This window comes from Corella eumyota, chromosome 5 (assembly GCF_963082875.1).
Source record: "Corella eumyota chromosome 5, kaCorEumy4.1, whole genome shotgun sequence".
NCBI lineage: Eukaryota > Metazoa > Chordata > Ascidiacea > Phlebobranchia > Corellidae > Corella > Corella eumyota.
Window position 1 is genome coordinate 12521975 of NC_137494.1, and position 20499 is coordinate 12542473.

Below are 20499 nucleotides of genomic sequence, written 5' to 3' on the forward strand. Positions count from 1 at the left end.
GTGAATATTGTTAAACTAAAATTTATTATTTAAATTAAAATAGTTTTTTAATTTTTTACTAACTGGTTACATTACTAAAATAAACTGTTTATATTATGCAGTAATAATTTAATTGCTATACCAGTAAAGGCGTTGCTTTTATGACGTAATAAAGAGAGTTAAAAATAAAGAAAGAATTAGTGTCGAAACTCGATTAGTATGCCATAAAACGCAGTGCTTTATATACCCAAAAAAAAATCAAAGAATGTCTAAAATTGTAAGAAACTTAAGTGTAGTTTTTCAAGCTGTTTGGATTAGACTTTCTGGCAATGTTGTTGTAATGCGGTAGCCTTAGCCTAGGCACCCATGATCAAATAAATACAATTTGCACGAAAAACAGCGTAAGCGCAGAATGCCCTTGAGTTATTTTACCACACAGCAAGCGCTCAGTTAATCCCAGCAAAGGTAAACACTCTACTTGGATTTGACCTTTTTTAGATTAAGAAAAAACGATCCGTTTCTGACGTTAGAGCTTCTTGTTCAGTACAAAAAACGCTGTAATTCTGATTTTTAGCCTAGCTAGACTGTAGCCTTAGTTAGAGCAGTTTAACTGTTTAGTTAGTAGCGTATTAATTTTCTTGCCTAATTAGTGTATTTACGCAAAATGCGAGATAGTAATTTGTATTAATTCGCACGGTTTTTGGCAGGCGGTATTGATTTTTGTAAAAATAATTGCAGGCTATTCTTTTGTGCTTAGAGCTTCTTTGTCCAGGTGTTAGGTCTTAACAGCACATTGCAAGTGTTGACATATAAGTATGTAGCATTCGCGTATTGTACGTGTGCGAGGGCCTTACGCTAATCCACATATTCTATTCTCAGCAAGTACTTATAAATAGGCAGATGACCGTTGGGTAGCAAGCTAATCCTAATCTCTCTTGTGTTGATTTAGCTATCTGCAACGAGCCAAATTTTTCGGCCAATTGGGTTTATTTTGATAAGAATCCAGGCACGATTTTAGCTGCTAGATTCTTTAGGGCCAAGTCATTCAGAACTGCTGTAACTATTTACGTGGTAACCCAACCCCTATAGAGCTGTACCCCTGTTTGAAAGCTAAAGGGTGTTACGGTCATGTAGTGTAATAAAGCGTTACAGCTGTACGATCATACGAAGGCTGGTGCTCAGATCCTGGCAAGCCAAATAAGCCAATATGATCAGGCATATACCGTTAATACTCTCTGCTCTTTTTTCTATGCCGCGAATGGCGAGGGTGCGAAAGACATAACCTCGTTCAGTCGTAAGCTAGCGCTCTGTCAGACACCTGGCTAAGTTAGACTTAGAAACCAAACTCTTTTCAGTCAATCTGATATACTAAAAACAAAATAAATTAATCTTACAAAGTTTGTGGTATTTACTTTATTTATTAGTCAGATAGGCAGGGTTTAAAAAATAGTTAATTAAATTTGCAACAACGAATCAGTAATGCACATTTTATGTTATTTTAATTCGCGATTAACAATAATCATTGATGGTAAACAAAGGGAATTATGTCTTTGTACGAAGCGCGCAAGAAAGAGAAAAGCAAAGGAGAGAGCGCGCCTTGAAAGAGCCGGGGATAGTGCTAGTAGTATTTATAAGTATCAGTTAGGCTCGACTAGTTGTCCAGGCTGTGTATCAAGTATTTTAAAACAGTTTAACTTTACAGGCTTTGCGTACACTTAAGGCTTTAATATCTGTGAATAAAAATTGTGATTATTTCTAGTTAGTTAGTCTGACAATGGCAGCGGCTACTTGTGTAAGTGACACTAGTTTTATTACCTAATAATGTAAATATATAATAGTGGTCTATTTATATGGTGAAGCTACTAAACAAATAGTAACCTGTTGTAAATCAAGTACAAGCTGGTTAATCAGTGATTTAATAAGAAATCTTCTTTTAAAAGCAGTACGACGACTCGATTTCCCATTTCGGCGGCATGAACGACCTTCGTGATATGGCGAGCTCGGGATCGGGTTCGGGCGGGCTCTACGGCGGGGATTTAAATCGCGCGATGCCGCAGCTTTCGCATTTACCGCACGGGGCCGGTGGCATTTCACATTTCGGTTCCAGTGGTAACGTAACGCCTATGCAAGGGCAACATCAAGCAACTAATAACTCAAGTTCAATCGACGATAGACTCACTGACAATGACCGAATCAATTTAAAAGGCGACAAAGAAGGAATATACTCGTAAGTAACAACTATATTTAAAACTTAACTCCTAAAAGAACGCGTGCATTTTAATTATACATGCAGTTAGCCTGCTATCTAGTACAGTATAATGTCGATAAGGATTTCGAAATGCCGCTTTTGTAATTCTGGCATCAAATTTATCTTTTTAGTCTGAATTATTAATGCCAGTTTAGAAAACGCAAGGTGTTATATAAACATCGCTCTTAATCTGAGAATAATTTCTCACAAACATTTGATTAATATTTCATTAACGATTAAGTGTGTTTTAGATATGCAAATATCTGTTCTGGCATTGTCGTCTTTTGTTAGTTAAGCTAGCTTACGTCAAACAAAAATACTGTTTGAATTTATAAACAAAATGGCGCGGGTGTTTTATTGTTGTCCAGGTTGGATGTAGTTCCTAGAATACAATTGATATTAAGTTATTGAATTGAAATATACTGAAAACATAAGCACTGCCGTATTGTTAGCCTAAATTTTGAATTATTATATAAAATATAAAACTATTTTTAATTTTAATAATATTTGGTTAAAATATAATTACTATTTTTACTGTTTTCTACTATTAAGCTTACATATTGTTATAAAAAAATTTACTAATAGTTTTTTATTTTATTTTTTACAACTTTTTTTGCCTTTATAAATTTAATTTTTTACCCTTTAAATCACAATATTTAATTTACATTTAATATTAAAACACAACATTTTCTAAAACCAAACTTAAATTGGACATATATAACATGTAGTATAGCCTAAGTACAATGTTCAAAGGTGGTGTTTAGGTTTTAGGAATGTGTAGTAATAATGTGTTGTGGTTGATGTTAAGTCTTAACTGCTATACACATAAACAAAACATAATCTTCTTAACTGTTGTAACCAGAGGGTCACGTGACTATCACTGTTCGTTAAGTGTGTATGCATCTAGGGTTAGCCAAGTTTTTGTATGGTTGTTGCGCAAAAACTAGTTTGTTTATTCCTAGTTCAAATTCATTATCGCCTGGAAAATAACACGCACGTTTGCTAACTAAATAAACTTCCTGCTGCTGATTGCAAGTTGTTAAATAAACAAACAAATCACTGAAATCAGGTCGTGGTTCTGCAGTAAAGATTACAAAACTAGTAACGGAAAGAACTTTGTGGTTTTAAATTGAAACTGGTAAAGTTATAATTAGGGCATTTCCACAAGTTTTTTTAACTAGTTTTTAAATATCATTGGTTTGTGTATTACTAGAACTACTAAAAACTAGTAGCTCTTACTTACCAAAAAATACTTATTTAAATCTATGGTAATTTACAATGTAAGGCCATACACTTAAAGACTAAGGAGATGTATTTCAATTTGTGTAGTTATTCTTGTGTTAAATGTCGTTCATTCGTTTTGGCTTTATCTCAAAGGCGCAGGATTTTAATTTATCCAACATATAGTTTAACAATCAAAGTGCCGAAAGATTTAATCGTTAAGGCATCTGCAACTTAGCCTATACCTAAACTACGCGCTTAACTTCGTCTAATATAACACGATCCAGTAATATCAATAAAAGCTGTGATTTTTATTTGGTTTTCAAATTTCCGTTTAATTGTATATGAAAACACAAGCGCTGTAGGTGACTTCACTTTGCCGCAGATTCGCGTATTTATTAGTCACGTACTGATATCTATGGTCGGTTTAGTTTCAATCGATGTGAAGATGGACGCATCGACTAAAGGATAACATTCGGCTAAAGTTGCCTCTTTGAAAAAGGTGTTTTGTAATTCCTCAAGCTTAACACTAAGGCATAAATTTGACGCTATGGATTTTTGTACGACCTTTTAAATATCAACTTGAAAAATATCGTGTAAATCTACAAAGGATTGCCAATTTGTGTAAGCAACAACCAATCTATATTTGGCGCAATATTAAAAGACATTTTTACATGTATTGCCCGACCAAAACCGCAAAACATTTTTCTTTATATCATTTTTGGGTATTTTTGTCCAACTGGCTCAAATAGGCTTATTAAACACGAAATGAAATGTCGTTTCTGACTTGTCCAGGGAATTGTGTATTGCCGTATTCCGAAACCTTTAATCCTTGATCGGGCATGTCAGAAAGCGACTATTTTAAAAGTTTATTGGCGTTGCTACGGCGTGGGAATTTTGGGCGGCATCGATTTTTATCAATCCTGTCTTGATAACCTAGAAAATTTCGATCCGCGCTCGCTTCAAAGGACAATCAAAGGATTTCAAGTCCAATATACAGTGATCAGGTATAGCTAGGCGTGAGAACTTGAAATGCAGAGATAGCAGCGCATTTTTTGACCCGGTCATCCTATTGTTTCGGCCCTTGTGACATCATGCGACGTTAACAATGATAATTGTACACGTCACACGTTGGCTTGGGCAGTCAGCCGTAATGGGACGACATAAAAAATAAATGTTTTTTAAAGTGTATTGCGTAAACGTTAAATTTTGCGACTCCATTTTGAGCAAAAAATTTCTTTCTTACGTAAAAATCAGCGTTTCCAAAAAATTAATTTAGTTTTTCTACTAAGCAATTAAAAGAACTAAAAGTTTTTTTTTATTAAAAGTTGCTAAAATTTAAACCTTAAAATTACTACAAAATGACCCATTTTTTAGAAAATGTTATTTTCTTTTTTTAGGCACCCTCTTTTCCCCCTTCTAGCTCTAGTGTTTGAAAAATGTGAGCTAGCTACCTGCACCCCACGTGACCCCGCTGTTACAGGGGGTGATATTTGTTCTTCCGATTCTTTTAATGATGACATAGCTTGTTTTGCTAAACAGGTAAAAAAATAAAATTTAGAAATTGGGATTTATATAAAAAAAAATTATATATATTTGATTTTTTTAGTCTTTTTATTTACCTAATTTATAATATTTTTTGTAATAAGTTTTATTTAATTTAAGTTTTCCCCAATAAGGCAAAAGCAAAAGGCAAGTTTTAAGTAGAAAATACCCAAGATTCGGCCTATATAACAAAAACCAATTGGTCAACTAGTTTTCATTATCATTCTAAGAGTCTTAAAAGTCCAACCCTACTTTAAATGGTGTCATACAGAGTTCAAAAGCCCTCTCGGTCAGCTAGCAAAGCGGGCGCATGTTTTTTATTGCACTTCTACACCCCCTGTAGCTATACTACTTACTTGTAACCTCGCTGTGAACTTTACGTCGCCTGACGTGCCGTATACGCGATATACAAAAACGTTGTTGTTTTGTTATTATATTCCACTTACGATTTTTTATATTTACGATAGTTAATTTTCTGTTTTTGTTGTGATTTTTGCAGATACAGACTGACAACAGACCGATTACGTTCGACCCGAATAACGAAATAGATAATTTAGTAAGTATTTTTTTTATTAAAAAAAATAATAAAAAAATAATTTTTGAAATCCATAAAAAATCATAACTATATATAAATCATATTTATTATACAAATTACCAATAATTAAAAAGTTAAAAAATAGACATAGGTTTTTCCATAATTATCCACTGTGGGAATTTTCAGACCATCATTTAAAAATCTATTATGCTTAATTAATTATAACAGGTAATCTAATAAGACCCTGGTTTAACTTTATAAAAATACCACGACACTTATATTTTCCTGTGTCAACTTTAATTAATATAAATTGTTGATTACATGTGTTTTAATATGCCAGTTTATATCTTCTATCCTGGAAATTTTGACAGTTTTTTAGATTTATTAAAATTAATTTTGGATTTTTTTGAAAATGATTGATATTGTGATAACTATATTTATAACTATTTATTTATATTAAAAAATGGTAAAATTGTATAATATCATGTATTTAAAATTAATATAAAAATTAATAAAGTTAAGTTAGTAAAAAATGAACAAATTTGAAATTGCATAAAATATAAAAAAAACTTTAAATTGGACATTTTTATTAATTTTTTTCCTAAACTTTTAAATTTAATTTATTTCAAAAAAACTAGCATTATTTTTTTTAATATTAAATATCCAATAACATGCTATATACACTCTAACATGTTATAACTTGTTCCGAACGAGTAATACTTGTATATTTTTTGGCATTTTTTTGCCATATCAATTTTCATTGCTTCCTAAGCCAGGGCATTCATGGAAATTTAGGAACAATGGGCCTAGGTGTTTAAGGAAACGCACTTTTTATGTAAATTGTGATTAATTAGCAGCCTTATAACATAATCTGGGAATGCTCATAGGCGTTTGGTTAAAAATTTAAATAAAATAAATAAAGATTTAAATGTTTTTTCCTGTAAAATTAACTTATTATTTAAAAAAAATTAATTATAATTTTAAGAATTTACAAAACAATTTTTTTCCGATTTCAATTTAAAAAAATATATCTTAAATTTATACCTTTTATTTATTATTTTTTAGATGATTTTGTCAATCCAAGTTTTAAGATTCCACTTACTAGAATTAGAAAAGGTAAAAAAAAAATTATTTAACATTTTTTTTTTTAACAAATTTTTAAACATTTTTTTTTTATTTAATAATATTCATGCAATCAAATTACGTTGAGCTATGTAATTTGGATATTCAGAAATTCAAGCTGCCTAAGGTTTTGTCGTATAGTTGATGTTATATGATATCCCTAACAAGCTTTATTTATGTAATACATGTTAAAGCATTTTAAATAAAAAATAATTACTTGCATAATAATATTTTAAAAAATATTAAAAAGGATTTTAAAATTTTTTTTTCGGACTTGTTTTTTTTCTTATTATAAACGCTATTGCTTTACTCTTAAAAAAAATAGTTAAAAAATATTTTAATTTTTTTTTAAGGTGCACGAGTTATGTCAAAATTTTACATCGCGTTATATTAATTGCCTGAAAGGAAAAATGCCAATAGATTTAGTTATAGACGATAGAGAAGGTGGAATGCCCTCAAAAACTGAAAGTTTAGATGGAAAATCTGACCAGGTAGGGTTCAAACTTATTAAGTGTGTTGTAAGGGGTGGTTTATTATAGCAAAATGGAGGGCAAATTGTGTTATTTTATGCTAAAAATTTTTAATTTTTTTGGTTAAGGTTTTCGAAAATTTTTAAATTTATATTTTGTGTATTTTTAAAGGACTTTAAATATATATCTAGTTGTTAGACCTTTGGGTTTATTAATAGAGTTATAACAGGGTATGTGACGTAGTATTATATCTAAAAATAGGTCTATTTTAAAACTTGTGCTACTAGTTTTGAAATTGATTTATATTTTTTTCGTCGAATTTAAAACGTTTTTTAATAGGTTAATAAAAACTAAACGAAACAAAAGTTAATAAAAAAGAAAATAAATACTAAGTTTTAAGAAAAGGTGTTGACTTGATAATAAAATTGTTTTGACTATTTTATCAGTATTTATTAGCTATAACTTTTACATATACTTACTATAAAAAAAAATATTTAAAATTTTTTTTTTTTGGAAATGCAAAACTTTTACAAAAAAAAAAAAAAATTAGAAAATTGATTTAACTTTTAAAAGTGTTTTAACCGTTGGTTGTTGGTTAAAATTGCCGCTTGCTGAGGGTATTTGCTTATTAATTAAAACACACGCTAAACATTTGCTAGTGTCGTTTACAGCCATAAATCTTATACAAAAAAGCAAACAAAAAATATTTCTTAATTAAAGAATTTTTCCTTTCATCTTGCCGCCGCGCTTTTTTGAAACAATATTAATAATCGATGACGTCACGTTATTGGTTGTGACGTCATAACCGACGAATAAGATCAAAGGCGTTTTTGATATTTTGATGTTGTTCTCAAGAGACAAAAATGACACAATTTCAAAAACAAAAAAATTTAAAAAAATTTGATTAAAATTTTTTATTTTTAATTATTTTTTATTTGTGTTTAAAATTAGAAATTAAAAAGTTATTTTCGAAATTCGAAAACGCCTTCTTATTTTTGTACTTTGAACCGTCTATATTTTATTTTATTGAAATGTCCACATTCCTAAAAGTAGGCAAACATTCAACTTTACGACCCACAACATAAAACAAAATCGTAATTAAAACTTGTTATGGAAATTTATTTCAAGTTTTTATGACATTTTTACACGGTTTAAACGAAAGCGAAAATTGTGATAACAAAAAGTCTTAATACTGACTAATATAAGGGTCATTACGGCGAAATCACGTGATATTATGACGTCATATTTCGTAAAAACATTAATTTCGTATTTAGGCGTTATATTTTAATGTTTTAAAACATTTTTTAAAATTACCTTTGCTGGGATTCGAACCCGCTGTTATGGGGTAATACCCGTTAAAAAATGTCACCTCATCTTGCCACGTTCAATTATGTTTACCCATTATTATAGGTACCAGTTAAAAGCCGCCTGTTTTCTTTGAAAGGGTGCTTATATTTCGATTATCAAAAACACAGCGCGCTGTGCCCTTACATAAAACATGTCTCGGACTGATAACATTGTTTAACAAGTCGGGCTACAACCAACAATACCTTATAACATGTAGGTCGTGTGTGATTTACAACCTTGTACAATTTCTATTCAAATTTGGGTTATCAAAAATAAACAACATTTTTTGGGAGACGTTAATTTGAGACAGACTTTCAATTTGTTATTTTTTTTTAATTCTTTGGAAAAAAAATTGTTTTTTGCAGTTCTAATTAACATACAATGCTTTTAAATTTAAGTGTTTTTAAATAACGAAAAGTGGTGTTAATTTCTGCGATTACATGTATTTAAAAACGCTGTCGCATTTTTTGATAACACACAAATTTTCACGCATGTTTTGACTTTCTTAATATTGTTACATATATGTCTAAATATTGACTTTCGCAACGCCGCGTCGCTAAGCAAACTTTGGCCGCGTTTCGAGTGACCTAAGGCCGCCAGGATAATAATTAATGTCGATGTTAAAACGCGGGCCGCGCTTCTGAAGTGAAGTGCTTAATACACAGTCCCTGATTGACGTAAGTTTACATAAAGACAATGCTGTTGATTTTAGTTAGGCTAGAAACAACGGCAGGCACGCTATTTTGCTTTTCTAGCCCTTTTTTTCAGTAAACTAGACTGGGCGTGTTGTTATTTACACAACGATTCGGACTTAATTGGAAAATATGATTTTTATGTCTTGTTTTGCCAAGGCGCGATGTCTATTGTCTAACGACTTGGCACGATGTCAAATATTACCTAAAAACAGAGCCATGATATCATCTATTTGTTCTATAAATATCCTTTAATGATTAATAATTAATAAAAATATCAGTTTTATATTTAAAAATGAAAAAAACATAAAAAACACAAAAAATAGTTGCCATTTTTATTGGTAACAACGTGTTGCGCGAGTTGTTCATTTTGATAGTGGAAATTTTGTAGCGGTTATTTGTGTCACGTGACCTGCTGCGCCAACGTTATAATGATGATATCATTTAACAACTATTTAACAGTTCTACTCACTACTTTGTTGTGAAATTTTCGGGTCAACGTTATATAATAAAGAGTTTGTTGACCAGTAGGGCTATGATACATTGTTTGAAAAACAAAAAATTAAAATTTTTATAAATTTATTTTTTTTTTGGTAAAATTACACATTAAATTTTAAATTATTTTATTTTTAAACTGGGTTCAAATAAAGTATATCCGAGGTCGTATCTTAAAACGAGATCTTTTCCAAACATAAACGAAATGTTTTATGCATACCTTGTTTTTAAAAATAATATTATAAAATATTACACACTTATATTAAACTAGGTAGTTTATACATAAAAAAAATCTGCCTTACAGAAAAATAAATGAATTTTGGTTTATTATTTAATTAAAAATATAATTTAAACACTATTTTATGATATATTTATACATATATTTTGTTTATATAAGATTAGGTATTATTTTATTTATTTTGTAACACTGAATAAAGATATTATTGTTATAGGGTTATTTACTTTTACCCGCCTTTAACTATTGTATTTTTTGGGCTGTATAAATTTGACTTTATCAGTAATATTCAAGTATTTACTTCTAAGGTTTAACATTCTAGTTTATTTTTTTTTACATTTTTGAATTAATTTGCACATAAAAAATCAATACTTGATTCAGGATGATATTATGATGTCATAATAAGGAATTAATGACGTTATGTCGCCTGCACCTGTTATATTACAATGCGCTTCCATGTAAAACAAAAATCAAATATGTTTAATCGCATTAGAATTAATTTAAACTAAATAACTTCGATATAAAAACATTAATTTTAATATCAAATTTTTATTTTTAGTATACATTGTTAAGCGAGTAGTCGATTTTTTCTAATGTATATGCACTAGTATTGTACTATAGCAAGAAATAAGGAAATTAAATTATAATTGGGCTTTAAATGTTATATTTTTGGGTAGAAATTAGGTAAAAATCATTAAAATGGTAAGATTTTTAGATTTATAGATAACAGAATTTAGGTCTTTGCACCTGGCCGGGTTTAAATTTTGTGTTGTGATGTTTATGTTATTAAAGGCCAAGCCTAAATGACTAAATACGCCGACTTCAAGCCGTTTTTTTGTAGTTTTCAAAGACCTTTTAATATTTTTATTTAATTTTTATTTATTTCTTGCGAAATTTTTATTTAATTTTTTTTTTAATTTAAAATTTTAATTTTTTTTGTAGTCTTTTTACCCTCACGATGCCTCCTCTACCCCCCGCCAAACCCATCAGGACCCCGTCAGTGTTCTTCAGTCCGTCATGGGGGGCAACTCGATGACGTCACACCCCCATCACACATCGTCATCAGCGATTCAGGGGCCTCCCCATATACAACACCATCACAGTGCAGACAGTTCGAGTCCAACAGGTTGGCAAAAAAAATAAAAAACTAAATAATATTTTTTTAAATAAAATAAATTTAATTTATTTCACAATTGAATGTCATCACATTTAAATTAACATGATCCGATTGGCTAATAATAAGCCGTATTCTATCCCAATTATCAAGGGCTTTAAGGTCTTGCTATTTGCAAATAGCAACATCGATTTCTAGTGAATTTTTCATGATATCGCCCAAAAAATGTTGTCCAATGAGCTTAGGTCGTTTGCTGTTAAAAGAGAAGCAAGTTAGGCTTTAAAACCTGAGCCCAACTCCCTTGAGGATATTATAAACCTTGCGCTACAACCCGATAATGGGATTTAGCGTCGCGGATCTATCTTAATTGTTTTCCAACCCCTTTTTAAAGCGACTAGGTCGGGTCACGTGGTCTATGACGCCGCCTAACCACGTGACCGCGTCGTCGTAGACATTGGGATCCATTAAATCGAGGAACACATGAATATTTAATGAACGGGTAATAGAATTGCTTCGTTTCGAGCAAGGAGATATGCATTAGACCGCCGCGGGTTCAGAATAAGCATTAATAACACACACACACGGCTGTGGCTCAGTGCGCGCGCGAATTATTGATATCCTTGCATTTGTGAGCCGACAATCTATAATTGTGTCGTCATAATCGAGAATAATATGCAAAAAATTTTCGATTTTTTTAAAACAAATGACTATTAAATGAGGTCCCGTTTTGATTGATTGTCTTGTAATCACGTGATTCTACACGGTCGACTGATTTTTTGTCGGGTTAATTTTTAGTGACGTCATAGGGTGAGATTATCGCGCTGATAAGGAAGGGAATCGGAGTTAGGATAATGGCACGGGTGTTTAATTGTTTGCCCGTCTTCTTAACATTCCTCTTTTGTCTTTCGCATTTTCTTAGTTTGTTTATGTTAGACACCGACGATCTCGGCCGATTCCGCGAACTTTTGGTGAACTTTTTCCCGTCCCTGCAAATATCGGCCGACGGTGTCATATTTCGTTTGTTTTTACAACTTAACGCTTATTCTCACACTGCTCAATGCGGTGACACCTTTAAAACGCATTGGATCCGTACCGAACCGGTGTATCCGCTATTTGCGATAGAAATTAAATCGCGAAAAGCATTTTTTATTATTCGGACCATTAACTTTGCGTCTGCACAAACCGCTTCACGATTGTTCAAAATTTTTACCAAAAAACGTGACGTAGATGCCCCCAAATCGGCCATATTGTCCCCCATTCTCGCCATTTTGTTTTGATTGTTTATTTAGGGGCAGAATAAAGTGTATTTGGGGACGATTACGTGTTGAAATGTATAAGCACAATGGCGGACCTTATTTAGAATGACATAACTTATTACAACTAATTAGTTTTAAATTGGGGGCCGCTAAAAAAATAAATAAGCAACAAAAACGTATTTTTTCTAGTCTTACAGCAGCCTTAATTTACCAAGTATTATGGTGTACTAGTCGATAGCCCGCTCTATAGTCAGTATTGTATTTGTCATAACTTGATTGCAACTCTTAACTAATATTTGTCTGTGATAATTTACCCACGCACCACAAACGGTAGTTTTATGTAATTTGTAGGCCTATAAATGGGGCATCTTAATATATCTTCCACTAAGCTCCGTTATATATAGAATCTTAATATTTTTAATGAGCCTTAAAACAATCAGCAGTTTGCTTAATAATATTTCAGGGTATGTTACGGGGTCAATTTTATTCTAAACTAACTCAAAACTGGGTCGGGGTAGCAAGGATTTTGAGCTGTTTATACAATCTTCTCAGAATAAGGATAAATGGTTTAAAATATGTTTGGCTAATAGGGATTACAAGTATATTAGAATTCCCTGTGGGGCCTAATTTGTTGTGCAAATACATTGCATTTACATTATCCTTACATTGTTTCATCCGTTTAAATAATAACGTCGCTTAATCTGCATGTTTGACCTACTTACTTCAAAACATAACAGTTAATCAATGATCTTTTGAACACAATTTTACGGGCTTATTAAAACGCGATACGCATATTAAAAACTGATTAGTAAAATGTATTTTTTTTTGTTATAAAAGAAGGTTATGTTTAATTCCTAATGCATTTAGATTTTTGGTTGTTTTTGCTTTTATATGAAATTGGGGCTTTTAAAAAAAAAATTGGATTTTTATTTTTTTTTACTTTTAATTTTAGAAAAAAATTGTGGTTTAATATTTATTTATTAATTTTTTACGCATTTTAACATCAAAAAGTTTAAATTTTTTTGTATTCCAACCGTGTTATTACTCTCTATAACTAAAAGAAAAACCTCCTATTTTTGTATCAACAAACGGCAGTTCGATTTGTTATTAATTTCTCACCTAAAATCGAGCCCAAAAGAATGTCCAGTAATTTCCTTAACTACGCTAACGTTAATATTATTGTCGCTTAATATTGCTTAAGGCCAATATCAAGAGCTCGCAGCTGCCACAACATTATTTGACCATCCATCAAAAGTGTCCAGTCCAGCTGCGGTGGTTGTACGCGCAAGGGTGATTATCCCCTGCACTATGACGTCATGGAACATGCGTTCTATCGATTTTAGATTACGTTAATTTTTGAAATTTTTGTCCTGAGGTCTTGGGTTCGAATCTTTATTATTTGTTAATTTTTTTTTTTTTAGGGAGTACGCTAGAAGGGAGCACCTATTCCGGAGAAGGGGGGCAGGAAGACGATTCGGACCCCGGAAAGAAGCCCCAGCAAAAGAAAAGGGGGATTTTTCCTAAACAGGCCACCAATATAATGAGAGCCTGGCTGTTCCAAAACCTAACAGTAAGAAGTTATTTAAAATTTTTAAAAACCCAATTTAAAAATAAAGAAAAAACAAAAATCGTAAAAAAAAACTTTTAAATTCAAAATCCAATCAACTAGTTAATCAACTTTGTCAAAAAAAACGACTTTTCGCTTAGAATTGGATATGTCACTCAGCTTTCGAAATCCCATTGGACTTAAACCATTATTCGCTTGTCTAATTCATTATATAGATGATCAGTTTTGCGTGCCTACCAAGCGTACATAAATATATCCAAAACCCAATACCTTAAGCCTACAAGCATAAAGTAATATATAATATACTTAAAAATATTTAATGTTTAATGTGCTATTAAATTAAGTAGTACAAATGGGTTATATACTGATAGCACTTTTGTACAATTCTGTGCTTTGCCATTATGTGAGAAATTGCAATTTTACGCCTAAATCTGATTGCTAATATTAAACAGGTGGTTTGCATTTTCTGTAAATTACGACGAATGTAAATATAAATATTGAGCCTATTTTGGGAATTAAGTTACTAGAGTTACGAAAAATATTAAAATAAAAAAATCATGGCTTGTGAGGAAGGCTCACAAACCAAGAAAAATTTTTTTTTTTTAATTTTAGTTTTAATCATACACTGAACCCTTCAAAAAAAATTGACTCATTTTTATAAATATATTCTAACTCTATAATCACTTTAGGCTATATCCAAATATAGATTATTATTACCATTTTTGTAATCGCAATATTTAATACATACAGTTCTTGTTACTTTTACGGTTCTCACATCTTATTAGTTTTAATACTAAATTTTTTTTTTCTAAAATTCATTTTAAAACTTTTTTTTTTGTACTTAACATTTACAGAGATAAAAATTTTATTTTTTCTCCCTAAATATTCGTTTAATCAGTACGGGAGGTGGTTTATAAGCCCAGATAACATCTTTACTTTATTGAGAAATTCGTTTAAGACAACGCATATACACTTACACTTATAAAACCTATTATCACTTCAATGCAGTTTTCGTGTATATAATAACAATGGGTCTGACATGGTAAATAAACAATGTTTAACAATGCTAATGTCTTGCGTTTTTATGCTACTAGTATTAGGCTTATGTAACAATGCTATTCTCTGCACATGGTAGTATGGAAAACTATGTGTAACAATGTAAATGTTAGTCTATGCGAAACATTTTAACAATGGAATTTCTCAGTGCCATGTTTAAAACAATGTGTAACAAAGCGTTTGCATAGTGTAATAAAAGAACAATGTAAAAATTTTTAAAAATTAAGAAAAAAATTTAATTAAAAAAAAATATTTGAAAAAAAAATTTTTAATTTGAAAAGTAAAAAAAAATTAATGTATTATAAAATCTATTTTTTTTATCTATTTTAAGCATCCCTATCCATCAGAAGAACAAAAGAAGTCACTTGCCAATCAGACAGGCCTCACTATATTACAAGTCAACAACTGGTGAGTAATAATCAGAATTATTTGTTACTCTTTTGATCGTGATTTTCAAGCGTTTTTCGGCGAAATTTAAACTCGTTCTCAAGTTAAGTTAACCTTGTTCAGGGATTATCAACTTGGGAGGTTAAGTTTTTGATTTTTTTACGTAACTTTGAGCTAAAATTCAGACCTTAAGGCGATATACGGAATAGTGTATAATATATCTATATAAAAAACAATGCCTTTAAAAGTTAAAATTTGTGAAAAAATTTGTTATAATTACATTATATGGTGTTTAGTAATATATATACTGTATTAAGTTGACTTAATTTACTGGCAACAGATTAAAAATGTGGTGTTAGTGTATTTGTACCGCGAAGTTATAACAAAATAGGTTTAAATTATAAGATTTTGAAGCAAAAGACCACCATGATGTTATATAGCTATGCATTTTTCTCCTATAAAAAACGCGTTTTTTGGCTCGTTATAATTAAGAAAGCGAATATTATTTTTGTTTACCGATATTATTTACCCATATACATCCAAACCACGCGTAGCCAGCTGCTTTAAAATAGCTGAAACTTTAAACTTGGCTTTAAAGCTTCCAATTTCAATAAAAAATTCACCTTTTTTAGTAATTTCCGATATTTTGAGAGCCCGTTCTGATAAGATCTATCGTATAAGGTAGAGTTCTTATAGTCATATAAGACCAGTATTACATTAGAATCCCCCGCAAATTTACAGGTGGTCTAATGAGCGTAACGAGCTTTGAAAACCGCTTGTATCACGAAAAAAACAAGATTTTAATTTCTAGGCCACGTGTTTTAGCTTATGGACGATTTCAAAAATTATTATTTAGAAATTTTTGTTTTTTTTTTCAAAATTTTTGGAATTTTTTTTTGGCGCGACAGTTTTCAAATTTTTGCGATTTTAAATCAGTTTTGCTTTCGTTAAACTCACAACGATTCGTTTTGTTTTGTTTGTATTGGCTCAATGCATGCGTGTGAATCTTGTAGTGATTTTTGCTCGGCTGGAAATTAAACAAACATCGCTTATGGGCCGCTAGGGTCAGAGGGGGGTCATCCAGTCACGGGCCATTACATTTCTTTGTTGTTTCGGCCGCGTAGACGCCAGGGTATGTGTAATAGGGGGACCAGCAGCTTTGGGTGTCTATAAACGCTGTTTTTGTTAAGTTAAACCGAAAACAGAACGATAAATCGCCGTCGGGAATAAAAAAACTAGCTGAATTTTCGCTTGGCAAACAAATTTTTTTTCGGCTGCACATTTCTGTCCAAACAACGGCCCGCTATTGTCGCCCGACAGGCTATAACAATCGGGCGGAGTCGTACGTATTGTGACGTCACAATTAGTACCGCCTTTAAGCAAACATCGGGCCGCCTACGATCCAATTTTTAATTCCCTGTCAGTTTTTTTTTCGGCGAATTTCGGCGTAAAAATAAACGGTTGATAAAATATTTAAAAATTGAGGCTCATTTGGGCCTATTATAATACAGCATACGGTCTCTGATCACCGTTATTGCCTTACCTATGGACCACCTAGGTGGGCTAATAGCTTTAAGCGCTTTACATTTTTCGTGCATTTTTCATAGAATAAAGCCGCACTTAATCGCTCTTCGACGTTGCACAACACAGGTAATCAGATTATTGCAGCTATTAGGTTTTATGGCTGACTGCCCGTACTTAGGCTCTCTGTATTACAGACAGTTTGGCGATTTTACGAACAATTTTTTTGACGAGCTTGCGCTTGAGCGCTACCGTGCGGCGGCAAAAAATTGTAAATTTTCGAAAATTATTATAAATTTTTTTTAAACGAAAATAAGTTCGCATGACTTTAAAAAATATTTCTAATAATGTTTTGTCTATTATGGTCGTGATTTTTAGACAGGATTTGTTATATGTTAATGTTAACGACAGATTTAGCGTTAAAATAGTAAAGTGTTAATGATATGAATATTAAGTAATGTCATAACAAAAAAAATGTCTTTTGATGTAAAAAGTTCACCCTTTTTCAAAGTTTCAATCAAGGTTTAAATAGATAATTCATTTTTTTAGTATTTTTATCAGGCAGTTAGCTGTAAAATTAATAAAAAATAATTTTAAAAATTTTGTATTTTTTAATCGATATCTTATATATAAAAAAAATTAAAAATAATTTTTAAAATAAAAATACTAAAAACAGAATATTTTAAAAAAGTATCTAAACATTTCAATCTAAAAACCTCATTTTAAATGTGCAAATTAAAACTCTAAAAATAACGACTTTTTCGGTAACTTGAATCATTTCACCTTTTTATCTTTTCTTCGAACTTCAAAGTTCACTTTCAAACACGTGGTCGGGGTCAATGGGGCCGCTCGAAAGGTCAAATTCATGATCTGTCTTTCGTCGACGATTCGGGCCAACGATGTTAAGATGTTTTAGGGTCACGTGGCGTAATGTGATGACGTCATTTAAACATTATTTTCTTCATGACGTCATTAAACTTTATTTCAAAATCAAAATTTATGGTTTCACTTTTAATTTACGATTTTTTGAACACGTGTTTTTATCCCCTTTTTGGGGTCTTTTAACCCCCTTTTCTATACAACAAAAACAAGCCCCCTAAGAAAACATCATTTTGTTAATCGGTTACTTCATTGTCACTCGACCGAGACCTCGACTACTTAAAAACAACAATAAGTTTACAGAACTTTTTTGTTTTCGTGTTTTGCGCCCGAATTTCGCGACCCATCGATCTCCAATTTTCCCCTCAAAGTCAACCAAGCGCGACTTGGCCTTTGTGACGAAATGAGGCGTCGCGCGACGCTGTGTCACGTGACAGGGAGACTAATCTTTCCCGTCTTCCGTTAGTGATGGATAATAAAAGGTCATAGTGACCTTTGTTTTGGCGCGTTTTTTTGCTTGTAGTTAAGTAGTATTGTTTACATAGCTGCATATGAGTCAGTTTTTTCTATTTATATTTTTTAGAAGGTGTATTTAGGGTTGCCAGTTAAGTAAGATTGAGTATTGTAAAGAAAATTACTTTCATTTTTTATACACTTAGGTATTATACCTGGGTAATCTAAATACATAATAAAACAATTTTTTTTTTTTTTTAGTTTTTAATTTATATTTTTTCAATGTAAATAATTTTTTTCAGGTTCATTAATGCTAGAAGAAGAATAGTTCAACCTATGATTGACCAATCAAATCGCGCAGGTAATATTTTATGATATCTATGTATCTATTTTTAATAATTTCTATGTAAAAAAAAAAATTTTAAATAAATTTTTTTAATTTTATTCAATTTTTTTTAAATAAATTTTTTCCAATTTTTTTTATTATAATATTTTCCTTATACTTTAGTAAGCAACGCAATGGGTCCTTACAGCCCAGACGGCCAGCCCATGGGCGGGTTTTTAATGGATGGACAATCACCTCATATGGCTATGAGACATCCAGGCTGGCCAACCGGTAAGTTTTTAAATTTTTGTTTGTCACATTTTAAATTTTGAAATTTTTTTATTAAAATTTTTAATTTTTTTCAGGATTTCAAGGAATGCCTGCTGACATGATGGCAGCTCAACACATGTCAATGAACAGTTCATTTAACCCTCCTTCTAGCATGCCGCCCCATCAACTTCACCCCCAGCTTCGTGGGCCGTCCTCACAAGCCATGCTCCTCCCGTCGACCCACCCGCACCACCATGCGGCAGCGGCGGCTGCTGCAATGATGATGCCCCACCATGCGGCTGCTGCAGCGGCAGCGGCGGGGCAAGCGGGGATGCACCACGGGCATCATTTACACCCCAGTCAAAGCTCTATGAACCCAGCTGATATGTCAGCGCATATGTTAGGCCACTGCTAGCATTAGTGAAAATTGGATTCCCAAAATTACGTAATTTTTTCCTAAAATTTAAAGCCAGTACAACATGTGGAAAAACCTTGCTATTTATTATTAGTAAATTTCTCTTTAAAATGATTTATTTTCCACTTGTTGTACCTATTTTTAGCGATAATTAACAGGCTTAAAGCACCCCTTATATTATGGTTCCATTTTCTTTTTGCTACCTCTGCCAATTGCGTCATGTCACGTGGTGATGACGTCACGTGCCAATGTAGTGTGACGTCTGCGTATTTATTCGAGCTTCACCTAGCGGCGTTCTTGTGTGTGTTTTCCTTTTCGCCATAGTTGTTGTCATTGTGAGTGTAATAGAAAAATCTTGTAGCGGTACCCCTGTTTTTTTCACTATTTTATTCTGTTTTTTTTTTCACCCGCTTCGAGCCAAAGATGTTTTAAAGTAAAATTTGTCGGCCGCCAGTGGGCGCTCGCGACTCGTTTCGGGACTAGGTGCAATTTTTCCTACTCCGAAAAATCAATTTTTTTGTCCGCAATTTTTTTTAAATGCAGTACAACCAAAATAATCATGTTAATTTTTGTGTTTTTAAATGAGGCCCTGACACAATTGTGACACTACTACTACTCTACTTTTATCGACGCCAAAAAGATTTTATTCTTATATATTTTTCGAATTTTATGTGTTTTCTATGAAGTAAGTTTTGTTTGAATTTTTTGATGTTAAATAAAACTTTAAAACTTCAAAATAATTTATCCAAAAAATTAAGAAACGTTTCGATAAAGTTAAGTAGCGATTGTTAAAGTTATTTATTACTTTTTCTAGTTACCATCGAATTTCCCAATACTTTTTGGTCCTATTAGCATTATCCAAAACTATGTAGACTATAACTATAAATATTTAGGTCTAAAATAAACACTTTGTTAATTTATTCATATTTAAAATACAATTGTAACTCTAAAGTGCTTAATTATGAGCACAAGCTTTAACGTAGGTATTAGTTTAAAGAAGTTTTAGGCCATTTTTTCCTTGAGCAAAACACGTGGTTTTTCTCTAAAAGCAAGCAAGTATGTGCAATCATCGTCTGGCTATTCCTTAGCGTTGTTGTTACGTAACAACAGTGGCTTTGTAGTTTGGTAGAAATAAGCTGTAGCAATTAGTCTATTCATTGTTACAAGACCAACAGAATTTATGTTATATGTTTTATATGATTGTAAATCAGAAACAGCAGAACTGACTAATTATATTGGTTACGTAAAATTTACGATTCATAGTTATTGGCTTTGGTAAACTGCCTACAAGTCCAGCATTTTATTCTGAATATTGGTCCCTTTTTTTATAGTGTTTGATATTAGGTAACAATATTTGTGTTTGTTTT

At 31.6% G+C, this 20499-nt stretch overlaps 1 protein-coding gene across 1 annotated transcript; it reads left to right on the forward strand.

Annotated features, from left to right (window-relative positions):
- Positions 1 to 1642: 1642 nt before the first annotated feature.
- LOC145753516 (homeobox protein Meis1-like) lies at positions 1643 to 19717 on the forward strand. The gene is made up of 12 exons (XM_082569919.1): positions 1643 to 1771; positions 1920 to 2206; positions 4849 to 4990; positions 5493 to 5549; positions 6594 to 6644; positions 7004 to 7141; positions 10832 to 11015; positions 13681 to 13829; positions 15214 to 15290; positions 18425 to 18483; positions 18631 to 18738; positions 18813 to 19717. Exons 1-12 carry the CDS (start codon positions 1754 to 1756, stop codon positions 19130 to 19132), a joined length of 1590 nt encoding a protein of 529 aa, XP_082426045.1. The 5' UTR covers positions 1643 to 1753; the 3' UTR covers positions 19133 to 19717.
- Positions 19718 to 20499: the final 782 nt, after the last annotated feature.

What these genes read in the sequence shown, in the direction of transcription:
- LOC145753516 (XM_082569919.1), top strand. An exon ending in ACTTACTAGAATTAGAAAAG is followed by an intron (nt 6,645 to 7,003) that starts GTAAAAAAAAAA and finishes TTTTTTTTTAAG; the next exon opens with GTGCACGAGTTATGTCAAAA. An exon ending in ACATCCAGGCTGGCCAACCG is followed by an intron (nt 18,739 to 18,812) that starts GTAAGTTTTTAA and finishes AATTTTTTTCAG; the next exon opens with GATTTCAAGGAATGCCTGCT.